We start from the raw sequence: 15,967 nt of genomic DNA, 5'->3' as shown, positions 1-15,967 counted from the left end.
TCTAGAATCAGCTCTCAGTGGAGCTGCCTTAGCTCCTTCCCTTGTAACATTGAAAAGGTTTCTTAAGATGTTGCTTTTCAGAGAATCCTTCCAATACAACCCTGCCTGATTTTTATGCTGTGCGCTGCCCTGTACTTGGAAGCATGTGTCTTGTTGCATCTGAGTTTATCTGTTGATTGCTTTTATGTAAAATTTCTGAGTAGTAATTTGCATCTAAGAAATAAATAAATAATACTGGCTGATGTATTTCTAACTTTCAATCCAGAATGACAAAATATATTCTTCATTTTTATCCTCTGAAATAGTTAAATCTCCCTGCTATATTTGTTGAATTTTAAGCAACTTAAGAGAAGCCTTGTGGCACAGTAGTTAAAACTGCTGTACTGCAGCCCAGCTCGGCTCATGACCTAGGGTCAATCCCAGGTAGCTAGCTCAAGGTTTACTTAGCCTTCCATCTTTCTGAGGTCAGTAAAATGAGTACCCAACTTGTGAGGGGTGGGCAATGTGTAGCCTTCACAATTAATTTGTAAACTGCCAAGGAAGTGCTGTAAGCACTATGGGGCAGTATTTAAGCAGCACACTTTTAAAAATGTCTTTCCTTGAAATGCATGTTACAAGCTGACTCTTATCGTTTTAAAAAATTATTAAATGGAAGAGGAAATGGTTTTGATCAATGTTCTCTATAATTTTCTGTCCCACTATGCACCCAGAGACGGGGTGGGCTTCATTTGAAATGGGAAGTAAATAAACTGGATGTTGGCTGCCTGTGCGCAGCCCCAATGGAGCTCTGGGTGAGTGTGCACACGCATCTTATAGGGAACATTGGTTTTGGTCAATGCAGTTTTCAGAGAGGTAGCCAATATATTAATCTGTTGCAGCAGAACTATGAGAAAGTCCTTAGTCATCTTAAACTTCATCCCAGGCTTTTGACACAAGAATAAATGTAGTTGGGTTCAGTGTATTTGACTTTCAAGAAATAAAGAATATTGTGTTGCTTCTCTGTTTTAACTGAGTTCAGATACTGATAATTTTTGCACATCTTTTAATTTAGCAAACGATTCATCAAAATTAACTGGAGCATCTGATCCAGCAGTAGTAACAAGAGACTCTGAAGGCATGAAGAATATTGGAAATGTAGAAGAACAAAGCAATGGTATTAGGAAATCCACAAAGGAAGTAAATGGGAGTAACTCTATCAGCGGTGACACCTCATCCTGGGATTTGAATTCTGATGATAAATTTAAAAACTCCTTAAGTAGTGCTGATCACATAATAGATGCTTCTAGTACAAATGAACTGACAAGTGCCAAAGAACCTCATCCATCTTCAGACCATGATAATCAGAGAGTTACAAGCAAACAGCAGGTTCAGAACAAGACAACCAATTCTTTGGACTTTGAATTGTCTAGTGATAGTGAAAGTGACAGTGGGCTGGATGCTAAGAAATCCTCCTCCTCTTCTGCTTCAGATAGTGAATATGAAGGGAAAAGAAGCTGGAGAAAATCAGGGCAGTCCATACAGGAAGACAGCACAATGCTTCTCTTGGGAACTGATTCTAACTTAGAAAAAGATGGACAGCCAAACCATTCTGAAGACTTGGTAACCTCACCTAGCATCAATCCCCACCCCAAAACATTTGATCTGGATGTACATGAGGAGAGTGAGCAAGATAGCCTTTGCAGTCTTGGAAATGGGTGTATTGACAAGAAGGAGGCTGAGACAGAATCTCAGAATAGTGAACAGTCTGGTATAACTGTGGGAGAATCTTTAGATCAAAGCATGGAAGAAGAGGAAGATGATGATACAGACCAAGATGACCATTTGATATATCTTGAAGAGATTCTTGTTCGGGTGCACACAGATTATTATTCAAAATATGATAAATATGTCAGAAAAGAAATCGATGAGGTCCCTGATATAAGAAAAATAGTGCCAGAACTTAAACGAAAAATATTGCCAGGTGTTACCATATTATTTAGTGGGCTACATCCCACAAATTTCCCTATAGAAAAAACACGAGAGTATTATCATGCTACTGCTCTTGGAGCTAAGGTTACAAAAAGTCTAGTATTAAATGAAGATGATCCCAATAGGCCAACTCACCTTATTGCAGCAAGAGCAGGTAAGTGTAATACACAATCGAGCCAAACCATAAGAATCAAATCTTCCAGCATTGCAGTAAACCGCCAGAACTTCTGTTCAGATATTTTGTATATTAATATTTTGAGTGAACATTATTCACTGATAGTATAGATTACGTCATAGGCCCATTTTGGGAGGTATTCCTCTTTTAGCCTGAGTTGTATTGTTCCCTTTAGTCGATATCTAGAAATTTATATGCAGTTTATCTGAACAGCTGTGTCCTTCAGCAGAGTAATCATGCTATATGCTTCTGAAACCACTGAAGACTTATGCCAGCTTTGAAACTGGAGTTTGATTTGTAAAATCCTTGATGTAGTTGAGTTTCAGCTTTGGAGCATTGCCTCATTAAAGGCTTGCTTAGTCCTTTTAAATAGGACTTCTTATAGCACAGAAACTTTTAGGAATATATGTGTTGAATTGAAATGTGTTTTGAGTAAGTGTGTTCTTGTGCCTTACTGAAATTGGTGGGACAGTGCAACACCTCCAAATAAAAATTGTCCCATATACATAAAAGGTGTAAAACAGTTATATTTGGTTATTTTTATAGGCACAGAAAAAGTTCGGCAAGCCCAGAACTGTAAAAATCTTCATATTGTAAATCCAGACTGGTTATGGAGCTGCTTGGAGCGTTGGGAGAAAGTAGAAGAACAGCTGTTTCCTTTGAAGGATAATTACCTCAAAACACAAAGGTAAAAAAGAAGGTATTCTCAAAGGCTTTCACAGCCGGGATCTGATGGTTGTTGTGGGTTTTTCGGGCTCTTTGGCCCTGTTCTGAAGGTTGTTCTTCCTGACGTTTCGCCAGTCTCTGTGGCCGGCATCTTCAGAGGAACAACATGGCCAAAGAACCCGAAAACCCCACGACAACTAAAAAATAATGATTTGGTAGTAGCCAGCCTTCATTTGCATAGGGTTAACTTGTTCATTCTTTAGCTTAACTTTATTTGTTTATTTGTTTATTTTTTAATATATATATATTTTTTAATATATATATATACACACACACACACACACACACACACACACACACACACACACACACACACACACACACACACACACACACACACACACACACACACACACACACACACACACACACACACACACACACACACACACACACACACACACTGTACTGCCTTTCTCCCAGTGAATAGACCTAAGGCAGCATACAAACAGATCAAAAGTGTACATATACTTAAAAATCACAATAAATGGCAATATCAGTGTTAAAATACAATTAAACCTAAAATAATATTTAAATTAAAATGAATTTTGAACACATGATAAAAGTTCAGTATGCCGCATCTACCACTAGAAACGCCAGTCCTGCCAGGGCATTCACAAATCAGTTTTAAAAGGAAGATTTCACCTACCAGTGGAGGGACAGTGAGGAGTGTATGAGGTAATTCTATAGACTGCGAGCAGCCACCAAAAATTCCCCCTCTCATATCCTTTCCAAATGTGTCTGCAATGGCAATAGGGCTGCGAGAAGATGATTTCGGAGACCAGGAGAGGATTATATGGCGGAATACTGTCCTTCAGATAGCTTGCATCCGAGCTATATAGGGCTTTATAGCTCATTACTGTGCCTGGAAGTAGACTTGCAGCTAGTTATGTTCTTGCAACAAAGGAGCTACATGATCCTTGTAACCAGCTCCAGTCATTAGTCTGTAGCATTTTGAAGCAACTGAGGCTTTTGAACCATATTTAGCGGTAGCCCCATGTACAGCGTGTTACAGTAGTCTAAATGGGTCATAACTAAGATCTGTGTCACTGTGCCTAGTAAAACAGGAACTGGCATAACTTTAATGATAAATAGCATGGAGAACAGAACAGAATCCTGAGGAATGCCAAAGACCAGGATATTGAACATGAGTCCTCAAACACCGACTTTTGAGTTCACCCCACTGGAAAAGACTGGAATACTGCAAGACAGTGCCTCCAAGTCCCATTACAGTGAGGTGAGCCACTGAGATCTTCTAGTGGGCTCTAACTACTGCCCTGTTGGATTAACATGGAGTTTCCACCATTATTGCATTAATTTTTGTCCCAGTTATTTGATCACTGCCAGCCTCCTGGTACACAAGGAATGTATTTGTAAATGCCAAATCATTTTAAGAATTGGGAGAAGAATTGGATGTTTTATCTATCTTTGTAAATATTTTCTCTTAACAGAGAGAACAGTCCCGCCATGTTTCCAGATATACACAGTGCTTTCCAAACTGCCCTTTTTCATCCCACTCCCATTCATCCAGAGCGCCAACCTGGTCCTGAAGTTAGACTTTATGATCCCAACACTGGAAAACTAATCAGGAAAGGATCTCAGAATTCTAACCAGTCTCTGTATATTCAATCACCATCCCCTCCTCTCTCTCTACCGGTCCATGGGGAACATTCCTTATTCAGGTACATAAATAATGAAACATATAAGTAATTTTCATGTCTTCTGTGGTATTAAAACTGTAGACAGTTTTATGAAGAAATAATGCAGATTATATTTTCTTCTTGCAGTAGGTACCAGGGGAAAAATGAAATGTAACTCTTTTAATCATTACATTAAAGCTTTCATAGTAGTTAACTTTTTTTAAAAAATCTATTTTGTTTATTTCCTACACTTCTTTTCTATTTCAGCACATAATTCTGTATTTAAATGTCATGTCTAAAAGAGACATATGTAATGTAGTAGTCCTAGTTGGCTTCTTAATAAAAATCAACTATGTTCATTCTGACTATCTAATTTTGTTACCTGTAGTCATACAACATCCTATTTTTGATTTACGTTTGAATATGTATTTTATGTTTATAGTAGAAATATATACAAATTTGTCCTTCATTTTGCTGTGCTATTACAGAATTTGAAATTTGTATCTGTCTATTTTTATTTGAAAGTACACAGTTATCACTGTGTACATCTAAAGCTGTAGTGTAGTGCACTTAACTCTTCAGACGAGAAGTTATAGCACTAATGAAGGAAGAAAAATACAGATGTGACATCCAGCATTCTGTAATATAGAGCAGCGGTTCTCAAACTTGGGTTCCCAGATGTTCTTGCACTGCAACTGCCAGAAATCCTGGCCAGCACAGCAAGTGGTGAAGGCTTCTGGGAATTGCAGTCCAAGAATATCTGGGGACTCCAGTTTTATAATGACTGATCTTGAGGTGTTTTTCTCCTCAAGAGTTATAACCATTCTTCTTACTACTGGATAACATTACCCAATTCAGTATTTACCCTGAATCTGGTGTGTTGTTCTAAACAAATCTTCCTATAAGTGTTCTCTCATACTTAGTTTTGTTGAGGTGGACTTAGAAGTTCCAGTACTTTCTAAACAGATTCTAGTATAGATTCAAAAGAAATTATACTACTAGTGATGGGCACCAACTGCCACTGCAGTTGTTTGTTCCAGCTTGGCTGACAGCTGTACAGTTGATACACAGTTCAATGCTCTGGTCTGTGCCCACTCAGAAGCGGTACCCAGAAGAGACAGGGCAGGGAAGCTAGGGCATTTTGTGCCTATCTCTATGAATTACTCTTAAAAATGTAAGAAACCAATTAATTTTTTATTAATTTTCAAACAATAAAAAGATAACAAATAAAATACTAACAAATCAACTTAAAACTAAACAAAACCACAATTATCATCCCTGTACAACCCCCACCCTCAGGACTAGTTAATATTTATGTTTTTAATCATATTTCATACCACCTAATTTATCTCTAAAAATACATTGATTCTTCTCCAGGTATAACTCTTTGTGTTTTTGAAATACAGATACCAAAAATAAATTCCATTGATCTTTGAAATAATTACATTTTAATATTTCTTTCCTTACCCTAGTTTCACAAGTTAGTCATTAAGAGCCATGTCCCACATTTCTTTATACCATTCTTCCATTTTAAATTGGTTATTATTTTTAAATTGGTTATTATTAAGTCTTAATACTTTAAATATTGTGTTTTATTTCATCTTGTTGTCCCCACCCCCAAATATTTCCAGGGTTGACTAGGTGCTTGTATCTCCATGATGCATGGAAGCTGGGACAGCACAACTTCGTATTGACTTAAAATATTTATGGAATGCAGTGTTATGTAGAAACTGGAAGCTGAATAAACATACAGACAATAAGAGCAATTCTTAAGAGAATATGTTGTGAAATAATTTGATTTAAAGAATCCTCAGTGTTAAACTAGTATTTAATACTTATTTTATGTACAATTTTGTGGGTGCAGAGGTTAATCTCATCTGGAGAGTAGGCTTCTGTCTACATGTATAAATGAAGGTTTCCTACTTTTCATGTAGACTTGCTCTGACAATATAAAATAGGGGTGGCTTCTGCATGTGCAGAGGTTTCTGCATACCATCTACTGGATCTCTGGTTTGTTTATAATGGGAAGTGAAGGAACATAATCCACATATCATATCTCTGTAAAATATTTGCTCTATTAAAGTTTCAAGAAAAGTACTTTCAAGAATATTTAGGTGATATAATGCCTGAAATTCTGTTGCTTAGCATAATTTGCACTAGAATAGACCCACTGAATCAGTGGAGACTTGATGAGTCAACTTCTCCATATATGCCATTGATTCAATTGGGCCTATTCTAGTTATAACCTATTACATTAAAGTACATCACAACTAGGTAAGCCCATTTGAATCAGTGGGTCTTATGGAAGAGTTGACTCACCAAATCCCCACTGATTCAGTGGATCTTAGCTTAATAACTTACACTACATCTGTAATGTAATTTATTAAGCTAAGCAACAAGATTTCAGCAACTTTTACCGAAAGCACAATTTAAAGCTCGTCTCAATACTCTTTTCAAAATATATTTTTGCAGTCTTCTGATGGTCTAGAAAATGTGGGTCCATTTTAAAGGCAAAATGTCTTAGGCTCTGTTTTATGCCTCTGTGTTGATGTTTAGCCAATACTATTCAATGGAACACAAGGCAATCATGTATCCACGTGGCTTATATGGAAGAAAAGCACTGAAAGTAGTATGTACCTGCACATACCACTATAACATTGTATGAAAACATTTGTTTTGAGCACCCTATTGATATATATCCACCAAAAATGGATCTTTCCCCAGATTTATTCAACTTTATGTTTGTCCCCATTAGAACAAATAGTGCTCAAAGGAATGAGGGTTATGGGTGAATCATTCATCTTGTATTTCTAATTGGCAAAAGGGGAAGGGGCAATCCAAATGAAGCAACATGTTGAATGGCATACATTTTTTTCCTTGTCAGAGTTTGGGGATGAATCTGTGCCCTATTTAACACACCCCCAGTAGTTCCAGTCTTAACACTGTTGCAATATAAAGTTTCTAATTTTTTTCAGAGTTGTTCAGCCACATCAACAGATTTTTGATGAAGAAGAGATGCCAGCCAGTGAGAATGAAGAACCTGGGCCATCAATTCGGAAGCGCCAGCCAAGTATGTCTGAGACAATGCCACTGTACACATTGTGTAAAGAGGATTTAGAAAGTATGGACAAAGAGGTGAGCTAAATTCATCATGTGGAAGGCTTCAAATGATCAAACGTAATATACTTCTATGCCACACATTTTAATATGATTGAAGAAGTCAGATATTAAGATTTGAGGGCTGAGCTCTCAGATGTACATGTTAGCTTCAAATAGTAGAGTGAGTTATCATAATGAGTTTTGCTAAGAAGTTGTGTGTGGGCAGCAAAATATTTTGTCTGTTTCTAAACAAGTAGCATCTTCTCAATTTTTAACTCTGCAGGGCGGGCTATTCCGAACAATTTTGTTGTTGATGCAGGGTCAGCTCTCCAACTTTAGTTATTAATCATCTATATGTCACTAAAATAATGAGAAAAATCAATGCACAAACTGTCAGGCATTTGAAAAGACTGTTGTGAGTGGGACATGAGAAATGAGAAAATAGAAATATTATCCTTTTTAAAAATTTCTTTGTCTGTAAGACGGACACATCATATGGGCATGCATGAGTATATCTGCCAGATTTGCTCATATATCTCATCTATATTTACTGCCATTCAGTTGACAGTACAAGAATATATAGACTGATGCCGATACATAGTTTCACAATATCTCCCCTCAAAAGGTATTTAAATTATTATTTTCATATGTTTAAAGACATTAGTATGCATGTAACATCTTCCTAAACTGCAAAGTTGTTCTAAGAGATGTTGTGTAGTAATACCTTTAAAGACAGAAATTAGGAAAAATTGATATACTGTGGTCCCCCACTAGATGATTACCTCGCAAAACGGTTTATTCGCTATAGCGCTTCACAAAATGGTGTTTCCTATGGGCGATTTTTGCTGGACAGTGTTTTGGTCTGCGCTTTGCAAGATGGTTTTTTTGGGGGGGGGACCGTTTTTCGCAAGACGACGATTTTGACAGCTAGGTCCGCGACTCGCAAAACGGGTGTTTTAGGGACCATTTTTCGCAAGACAGCGATTTTGACAGCTGATCCGCGCTTCGCAAAATGGTTATCCTATGGGCGATTTTCGCAAAACAATGATGATTTTTCCCCATTGGAATGCATTAAATGGATTTCAGTGCATTCCAGTGGGGAACCGCATTTCGCAAGACAGTGTTTTCGCAGAACTGCGATTTTCGCGGAACGAATTAACATCGTCTTGTGGGGCACCACTGTATAGATTCTAATATATAGGTTCTAATTCAACTCAACTAAGTGTGCCAGAATTTGAAGTGCCTTTTGTCTTGCATGGAGAGAATTATTCAGGATATTTGTCAATATGATTTTTATATTAGCACATAACACACTGAAATCTTGTTGCTTAGCTTAGTGAGGCACAGTAGAGTGAATCAGTGGAACTTATGAAGGTCTATGGACTAATGTAGTTCCTATTTACTATGCTAAGCAACAGAATTCCTGCCTCTATTTTTGATCCTATTTTATTCAGGATGCATAGTGAATTTTAAGTATTTTACTTTTTTAAAATACTCCCGAATTTTAGCATTCAAATGTTATAGTGGCCCATTCAGTATGCTGTTTTTGCTTGTATAATAGTATTTACTATATAAATAAATACAGTCAACACTTTTTCATTGCTTTTGTTCATCACCATCTCTAGTTTTATAGAATGGTTCTGGAAGGCGTGACAGAGGTATAACACACTAGAGTTTTTCATCCACATCTCTAATAAGTTTCTGCATATGGTGGTTTGATTCACATAGCTTAACTAAATATACAGTTTACTAGAGATGGGGGTATTCGTATTCCCACACAGCTGGAATTAACGAGGGTCTGGCCACCGGGGCGGGACCATCCACTCGCATGTCCGCCGGCAGCAGCCCCACTCATCCTTCCAATCACTCCCAAGCGCCATTCTCTTCCCAGTCAGCTAGCCACTCCTGGCAGAGGGAGGGAAGACAGGTCTCCCTGCAAGGCTGCCAAGTGGCTAGACAAGTGGCACTCCAGATCAGTTGGATGGAAGAGAGGGGCCGCAGCAGCCACATGAGTGGATGGGCCGGACCCTCGTTAACTCCAGCTGAGTGAGGATATTTGTATTCATATACAAATACAAATACTCCCATCTCTACTGTTTACCAGAGTATTTTCTGCCATGGTATGTACATGCATATGAAATCTTCTAATAAATGTAAGAATTAACTGGCATGTATCACAAGGGATCTAGCTGGAAAGTTGAAGTTCATCTTTTTGAATAAGTTACTTGTTGCATATTTAAGTGTGTTGTGGTTCTGGTTCACGTCAAGTAGCCACACAGATACCGCAATTTTTAGACTTTTGCACTTGCATGTTGAAATTGACACAGAGCATGACAGGGCTGTTTGACATCATTCAGTGCCTGTAGTGTCCATGCACTTGCTAAATGACTGAATAGGATTACACTTCCTAAGTACAGTGGTGCCTCACAAGACGGGTGCTCCGTTTAACGATGAATCCGCATTACGACGAGGTTTTTGCGATCGCAAAAGCGATCGCAAAACACGTTTTGAATGGGGGAATTTTGCTGCGCAACGATCGGTTCCCTGTTTCGGGAACCGATTTTCGCTTCCCGACGATCAAAACAGCTGATCGTTGGTTTTCAAAATGGCCGCCGGGTGCTCAAAATGGCTCCCTGCTGTATTTAGGAGCCATTTTTCGCTTGCACAGGCACCTGAAAATGGCCGCCCCTATGGAGGATCTTCGCTGGACAGTGAGTTCTTAGCCAATTGGAACGCATTAACCAGGTTTTAATGCGTTTCAATGGCTTTTTTATTTTCGCTTTACGACTTTTTCGTTCTACAGCGATTCCGCTGGAACAAATTGACGCCGTAATGCGAGGCAGCACTGTACAGAGCAGATCTGAAACTGAAGATTGAAATCATGAATTTATTGTTCTGCAGTTTTATTCTGAAATTATTATGTTCAACTGAGAGACAGTTGAGCTTTTAGATACTTCGGTTCAATACTTTTCCCCATATTTATTTCATTTACATTGAATATCACTTTTAGTTCACACTTCACAACTCATCCCAACATCACTTGAAGTCAGAAGACAATCAAACAAGAAATCCAGGGACTCTCAAATATAAACAGACGGAAAAGACCCTTAGTTTCACATGTGTGCCTTTGTGCAATGCCCTTATAGAAGATGACCTTGAGATCCTTTCTATCTTAAGACCGGACTTGCAAAAAAAGTAAAACCTCAGTATTTGGATAATATAGGAAAGCTGCCCCCTCAGTTCATTTTATCTAATAGAGACAGTTTCTTTTTGTATGTACATAAATATATATCAAATTTGCTTCTTCCAGAGGGTAATATTTTATTGAATTTCATCTCTCCATTCTTCATTTCTTTTTAAGAATTGGAAAAATGCTAGATATTTCATAGGCAATTGGAAGGAATACTTGCAATCTATTTTTAAAAAAATTAAATAGGTCAGTGTTAAATCTCCCACTGCTGTGGAGAAATTGCAAGTATCCTGTAATATGAAAATGAGTAATTCCCCAAGCAGCAGTGTTTATCCTGAACAGTGAAATAAATACTCACCAAAACTGGTCTGTGCTTCAAGATACATTAGCTTTAAAATGGATAATCAGAAGCACTTCTTCAATTTTTTAATATTCTCAGTTCAAATGTGCAGAAGCTTTGTTAGTCTCCTCCTGGTCAATCAGTTGGAGACAGTGGGTTCCATTCTGCATGGCTGATGTCCAAGAATAAGTGTGTGAAGTGTACCTTTTTTGGGTAAAAGTGTATCTGGATAACATTGGGAGTGAAGGAGACTGCCACAATACAAATATTTTTTCAAAATGAAATTGATCAGGAATAGTTGGAGTAAAGGGCAGAAAATAATAAATAATCTTTTGAGATACCATGAGGACAATTTCATAAGTCAATTTCAACTGGTATTTACAAAGACCAAAATAACAATGTCTCCTTGTTCATTTTAGTTGTGATTCTTGCCGCAGTCTAAGAGGGGGATATATTCTTGTTGTTTAATGTCTCCCTGTGGAGGAGAGAGAAAATGAAAGTATGACCTGCAATAAATAGTTGTAATCTGTTCTCAATCTTTAAGAGAAGTTCAGGCAGCAATCGGCTGGGAAGGGTTTTTTTAATATTCACCATGTGGAGAAGTGATTTGAGGAGAGAGTATATTTTTTCCTCCTCTCCACCCACCATCCTCTCAGGTCATGCCTTCTCCTGCTCCGAGCTTTAGAAGTATTCAGTTTGAAGTTAGCTGCAAATCCCAGATCTGAGCATTCAGGCAGTGGGTGTCTTCATGAAACATCCATGAATAATAGTGTTGTTCTGAAAATTTATCCCATGTGAATTTCAACAATTTCTTTCCAATTTTGTAGGAAAGATATACCTTTCAAAAAGCAATTCAGAAGAGGAATGATGAAAGGAGACAAAAGTTTACACATTCTTCTCTATTCATAAGAGCTACTCCAGGATAGATTATGTATTTATAAAGCCGCTCAGAGTGGTCGCATAGACCAGATGGGCAGGATACAAATCAATCAATCAATCAATCAATCAATCAAATAAATAAATAAATAAATAAATAAATAAATAAGTGTGTGTGTGTGTGTGTGTGTGTGTGTGTGTGTGTGTGTGTGTGTGTGTGTGTGTAACAATTTGATATCGAGAATAGTTAAGACTGAGGTCAGATAAATACATGAAGAAATCATGCTTCATTAAATATGGATATTAAAATCAGATAAAGACTAGATTTTAGTATTCATCAGCAAAAGAAAATAATAGGCAAAATAGAAAAAGAGATGATGGAAATATGAGAAATAAATGATAAGGAAAGATGGGTAATATATGGGACATTATGAAACTGGTGATGAGAGGAAGTGGATTATTGATTAATCACAGCTTCAAAAGAGAAGGAGAAAAACGTACAAAAAGTTTGAGGATGAAATACATTTGTTGGAAAGAAAATATATGATAGAAAGGTAACAGAATTATAGTTGAAATATCAGCAAAAAGGGAAGAATTAGAGAATATGGAAATTGAAAGATTTCAGAGGAATTTAATATATCTGAGAAGATAATATTTTGAGTTTAATAACAAAAATTCAAGGATGCTGGCTAAAGCTACACAGGTGGAAAGAGTGAAGAATCTTATAGAAGTGATACAAAATGATAGAAGTATAATGTGCAATATGATGAAGGATAAATTAGAAGTCTTCCAAGATTTCTTTCATGAATTATACACTGCAGGGATATCATCCTCAAAAAGAATTTAGGGATATATGAAAGAATGTGGGGAGTAGACTTTAAGAAACAGATAGAGATATAATGGAGCAGCTAATAAGAAAAGAAGAGATAGAGGAGATAATTAATCAATTAAAAGGAACTGGTGAACTGGCACCTGAGTATTATAACATTTTCAAGAAAATGTTGGTACCTAAACTAAAGTTGCTTTTTAACAAAATAATGAAGAGTAAAAATATGATTAGTAAATCTAATAATGGAGATAAGACAAAAATTAATAAGAGGAGATGGTATAAATCTCAAAAACATAGAAGTTCAGAACTTCCTAATTTAAGGTTATATTATATTGCATTGCCACTCAAGTAAGACATATTTCAGGTGTCATATGTCAGCCTAGTAAACTAATTTGGTTGAATATGGAAACACAATAATTACATTTTAATTTGATAGCTATTCTCCTCATACATGTTAATAAAGATACAGAAAACCCCTTTCTTAGAATTAGGTTAACAGTCTGGAATAGTAGTAGGTAGCTATTCCATCAGTTTCCCACTATATCCAGTAACTGAGTTGGAGAATTTCCTGGAGAGTAAAAAATCAAATTGAGAATCGATTAATAATTTTTTTTAGAATAAAGGATTTTATTGAAAAAATTAAAAAGAATAAATAAAAGAAGTGTTAGGTCTAGATGAAGTATCTTCATATAATTTTCATTTAGAAAACTGGACAAAGAATTGGATAAAAATAAACAATAAATATAGGGAAATTACTAAATATTAGGAAATTAGAAAAGCAAAGGCAGTGAAGGAGCAAGTACAATTAATAATACACTACCGGAAGCATAAGATCTGGAGGACCTACTTGAATTGTTACAGGAATTTGATATGGGAGAAGACACTAGTTTTAGTACTTGGAAAAATTTACAGAATAATAGAATATTGAAATCAATGTCATTAAGAATAAAATAAAATTTTTATAAGTTAGTTGGGAGATGGTACTTAACTCAAATGAAGTAACCAAATAGATGGCAATTACTCAAAAAGTGCTTGGAGAAAACAGGTACATACTTTTTATATATTGTTGGGATGCAGATATATACTGAAATTTTAGAAATTGGTTTTTAAAGAAATAAATGAAATAAACAATTTAAATTTTCTTTTATCTCCTAAAATAGCACTTTTATCAGTGTTTGACAAAGAGGTAGATAATTGGACAACTATAGAATTAGTTTTCAGTCTGTTTACAGGGGCAAGATTGATTGGGAACTGAAACTAGAAAACAGCTAATAATATTTTATTAATAATATAGGGAAGTCTGGGATATAGCAATTAATGATAGACTTACAAGTGACATAAGAGTTAAGAGGTAGGTAACTGACAGAGATGCATTTGTAGACATATGGGGAGTATTTATTGATTTTGTGCTAATAAAGTGGATAAGACAAAGCCCAACACAAGAGTCTATACAGTTTTGGAATTGGAAGGGGGTTCCACAAGAGTAAATGGTGTAGGCAAGAATTCAACTTCCCCCTGTCCCCCAAGGGCCCACACAAACACTCACATTTTTTTAAAAAAACTCTAAATAATCCCTTATTTGCCGGGGTAAATTTTGCCATCTTCTGTCCCCCACCCCAGCTGTTTTACACCAAGGGTGCCATTTTGAAAATCTGAAGTAATTTATAACAGCATAGAAGCAATAAAAAAAGAGAATTTGTCCCTTATAGCCAGTAGAGAGTGCAAGGGACTTTAGCAGTTTTTTAAAATGCATAATATATTGTGGGTGAAGGTGCCACAGTGAGTCCAACCTTTCAGTGTCTAGAAGTAAGCATGTGTGATCTCCAGGTCTCAAAAAGTTTCCTGCCTCTACTTTGGCCTAGTCATTTCCACCTGCCCTCTATTTTACTTTGTGTGCATGTGGTCTTAAATGGGACTGTAACATTCTGTGTCTTTTCTATTCTCAAAGATAGATCTAATGAGTAAACTGGCATATAGTCTTTCCTACTGCTCATTCCTGTAATGAACAGGCTCAGATGCTGACACTGCATTCTAGAACTTTACAGGGCTTTCATGAGCCTTTATGTGTGCATTATAATTTATCTGAATTACCAAATGTATTTCATTTCCAAAATTTTTATATGCTAGGCAGCCCCCTATTTCTACAGAAACTTTTGTGTGGTTCTGTTTTGCTTCCAAAATTGAAAATGCTCAGCAATGGGGATTAGAGGAAGCAAGAATTCAACATTGCTTCTTTTTTCATATAGCAGCTACTTCTACTAGCAGCTTCTGGGGAGATTTGATATTCTGTCATATTAAACAAAAATGATGACAATACTGTAGTAAGAAATTAGGTCACAAATACAGGCAAACTGTACTAGCAGTGATAAGGATTGTCTTTCCATTTTACAAGTTTTCTAATGGTTCTAAAAGAATCACCACTGCTTTGTCGGTCTTTGTTCGAAGCACTTAAAGCAGTAACAAATGTTGACATATTCATTGGGGCCAATTTCAGAAGTTTTTTGCCATACAGTACTTGAAGTTTTTATTGGTCTTGAGCCCATCAGTAAAATTCTATGGGTAGATTATTTTAAAGCTTGTTGAGGAAACACAGAGTGTAATGTGCAGTACAGTATATGGCCTTGCACAATCTGTGGCTTGCAGTTGTGCAAGCTGGAGATCATCTTGTTGAAAGCAACAGGGCTCCCATTGTGTGCAAGGAGGTAGTCAATATCTCCTTGTGGAGATGCTGAAGAAAAATCATGTACACAGAATGGATCCCTGTACACTCAGTATCAACAGAAAGGTTTAAAAAATCCTTGCTGCTCTCAAGTTGCCTGACCATGTTTGTGGGACAGAATGCCCATGGGAATTCCATTACGTCATGACATAGTGTGACTTAAGGAGGTGGAGTATTCTGTGGCGTCAGGTAGGGGGAAAAGTCATGCTCCTGAAAATGTTATTTCATTTCCAAGGGGCATTGATTTCTAGGAATGCGATTGGGCTGTACTGAAGCAGGAGCACGGCTTTCAGTGACTTCCCCTCCAGAAAAATTGTCTCACATAAGTGGAGGACCACGTTTACTTAAAAAGTCTCAGCAGGCGTAGAAACATTCTTTACGCTCTAACAGATCTTTTTTGTTTGT

The 15,967-nt window shown here is 36.8% G+C and overlaps 1 protein-coding gene and 1 long non-coding RNA gene across 4 annotated transcripts in view; one reads left to right on the top strand and one right to left on the bottom strand.

Moving 5' to 3' along the window:
• Positions 1-15,967, bottom strand: part of LOC144589239 (uncharacterized) — a 701,357-nt gene that overhangs the window by 343,855 nt on the left and 341,535 nt on the right. The gene's annotated exons all lie outside the window — the stretch shown is intronic.
• Positions 1-15,967, top strand: part of CTDP1 (CTD phosphatase subunit 1) — a 74,389-nt gene that overhangs the window by 32,084 nt on the left and 26,338 nt on the right. For 2 of the 3 annotated variants that reach the window (XM_072998718.2, XM_020781622.3), the window contains exons 8-11: positions 1,052-2,122; positions 2,690-2,831; positions 4,321-4,551; positions 7,485-7,644. In XM_072998718.2, coding sequence (XP_072854819.2) covers positions 1,052-2,122; positions 2,690-2,831; positions 4,321-4,551; positions 7,485-7,644 — 1,604 coding nt within the window. The remainder of the gene's footprint in view (positions 1-1,051; positions 2,123-2,689; positions 2,832-4,320; positions 4,552-7,484; positions 7,645-15,967) is intronic. The other variant, XM_020781623.3, reaches the window with a different exon arrangement.

Source organism: Pogona vitticeps, chromosome 4 (assembly GCF_051106095.1).
Source record: "Pogona vitticeps strain Pit_001003342236 chromosome 4, PviZW2.1, whole genome shotgun sequence".
In the NCBI taxonomy this organism is placed as follows: domain Eukaryota; kingdom Metazoa; phylum Chordata; class Lepidosauria; order Squamata; family Agamidae; genus Pogona; species Pogona vitticeps.
The sequence above is the reverse complement of the archived record's forward strand: the minus strand, read 5'-3'. Positions and strand labels throughout refer to the sequence as shown.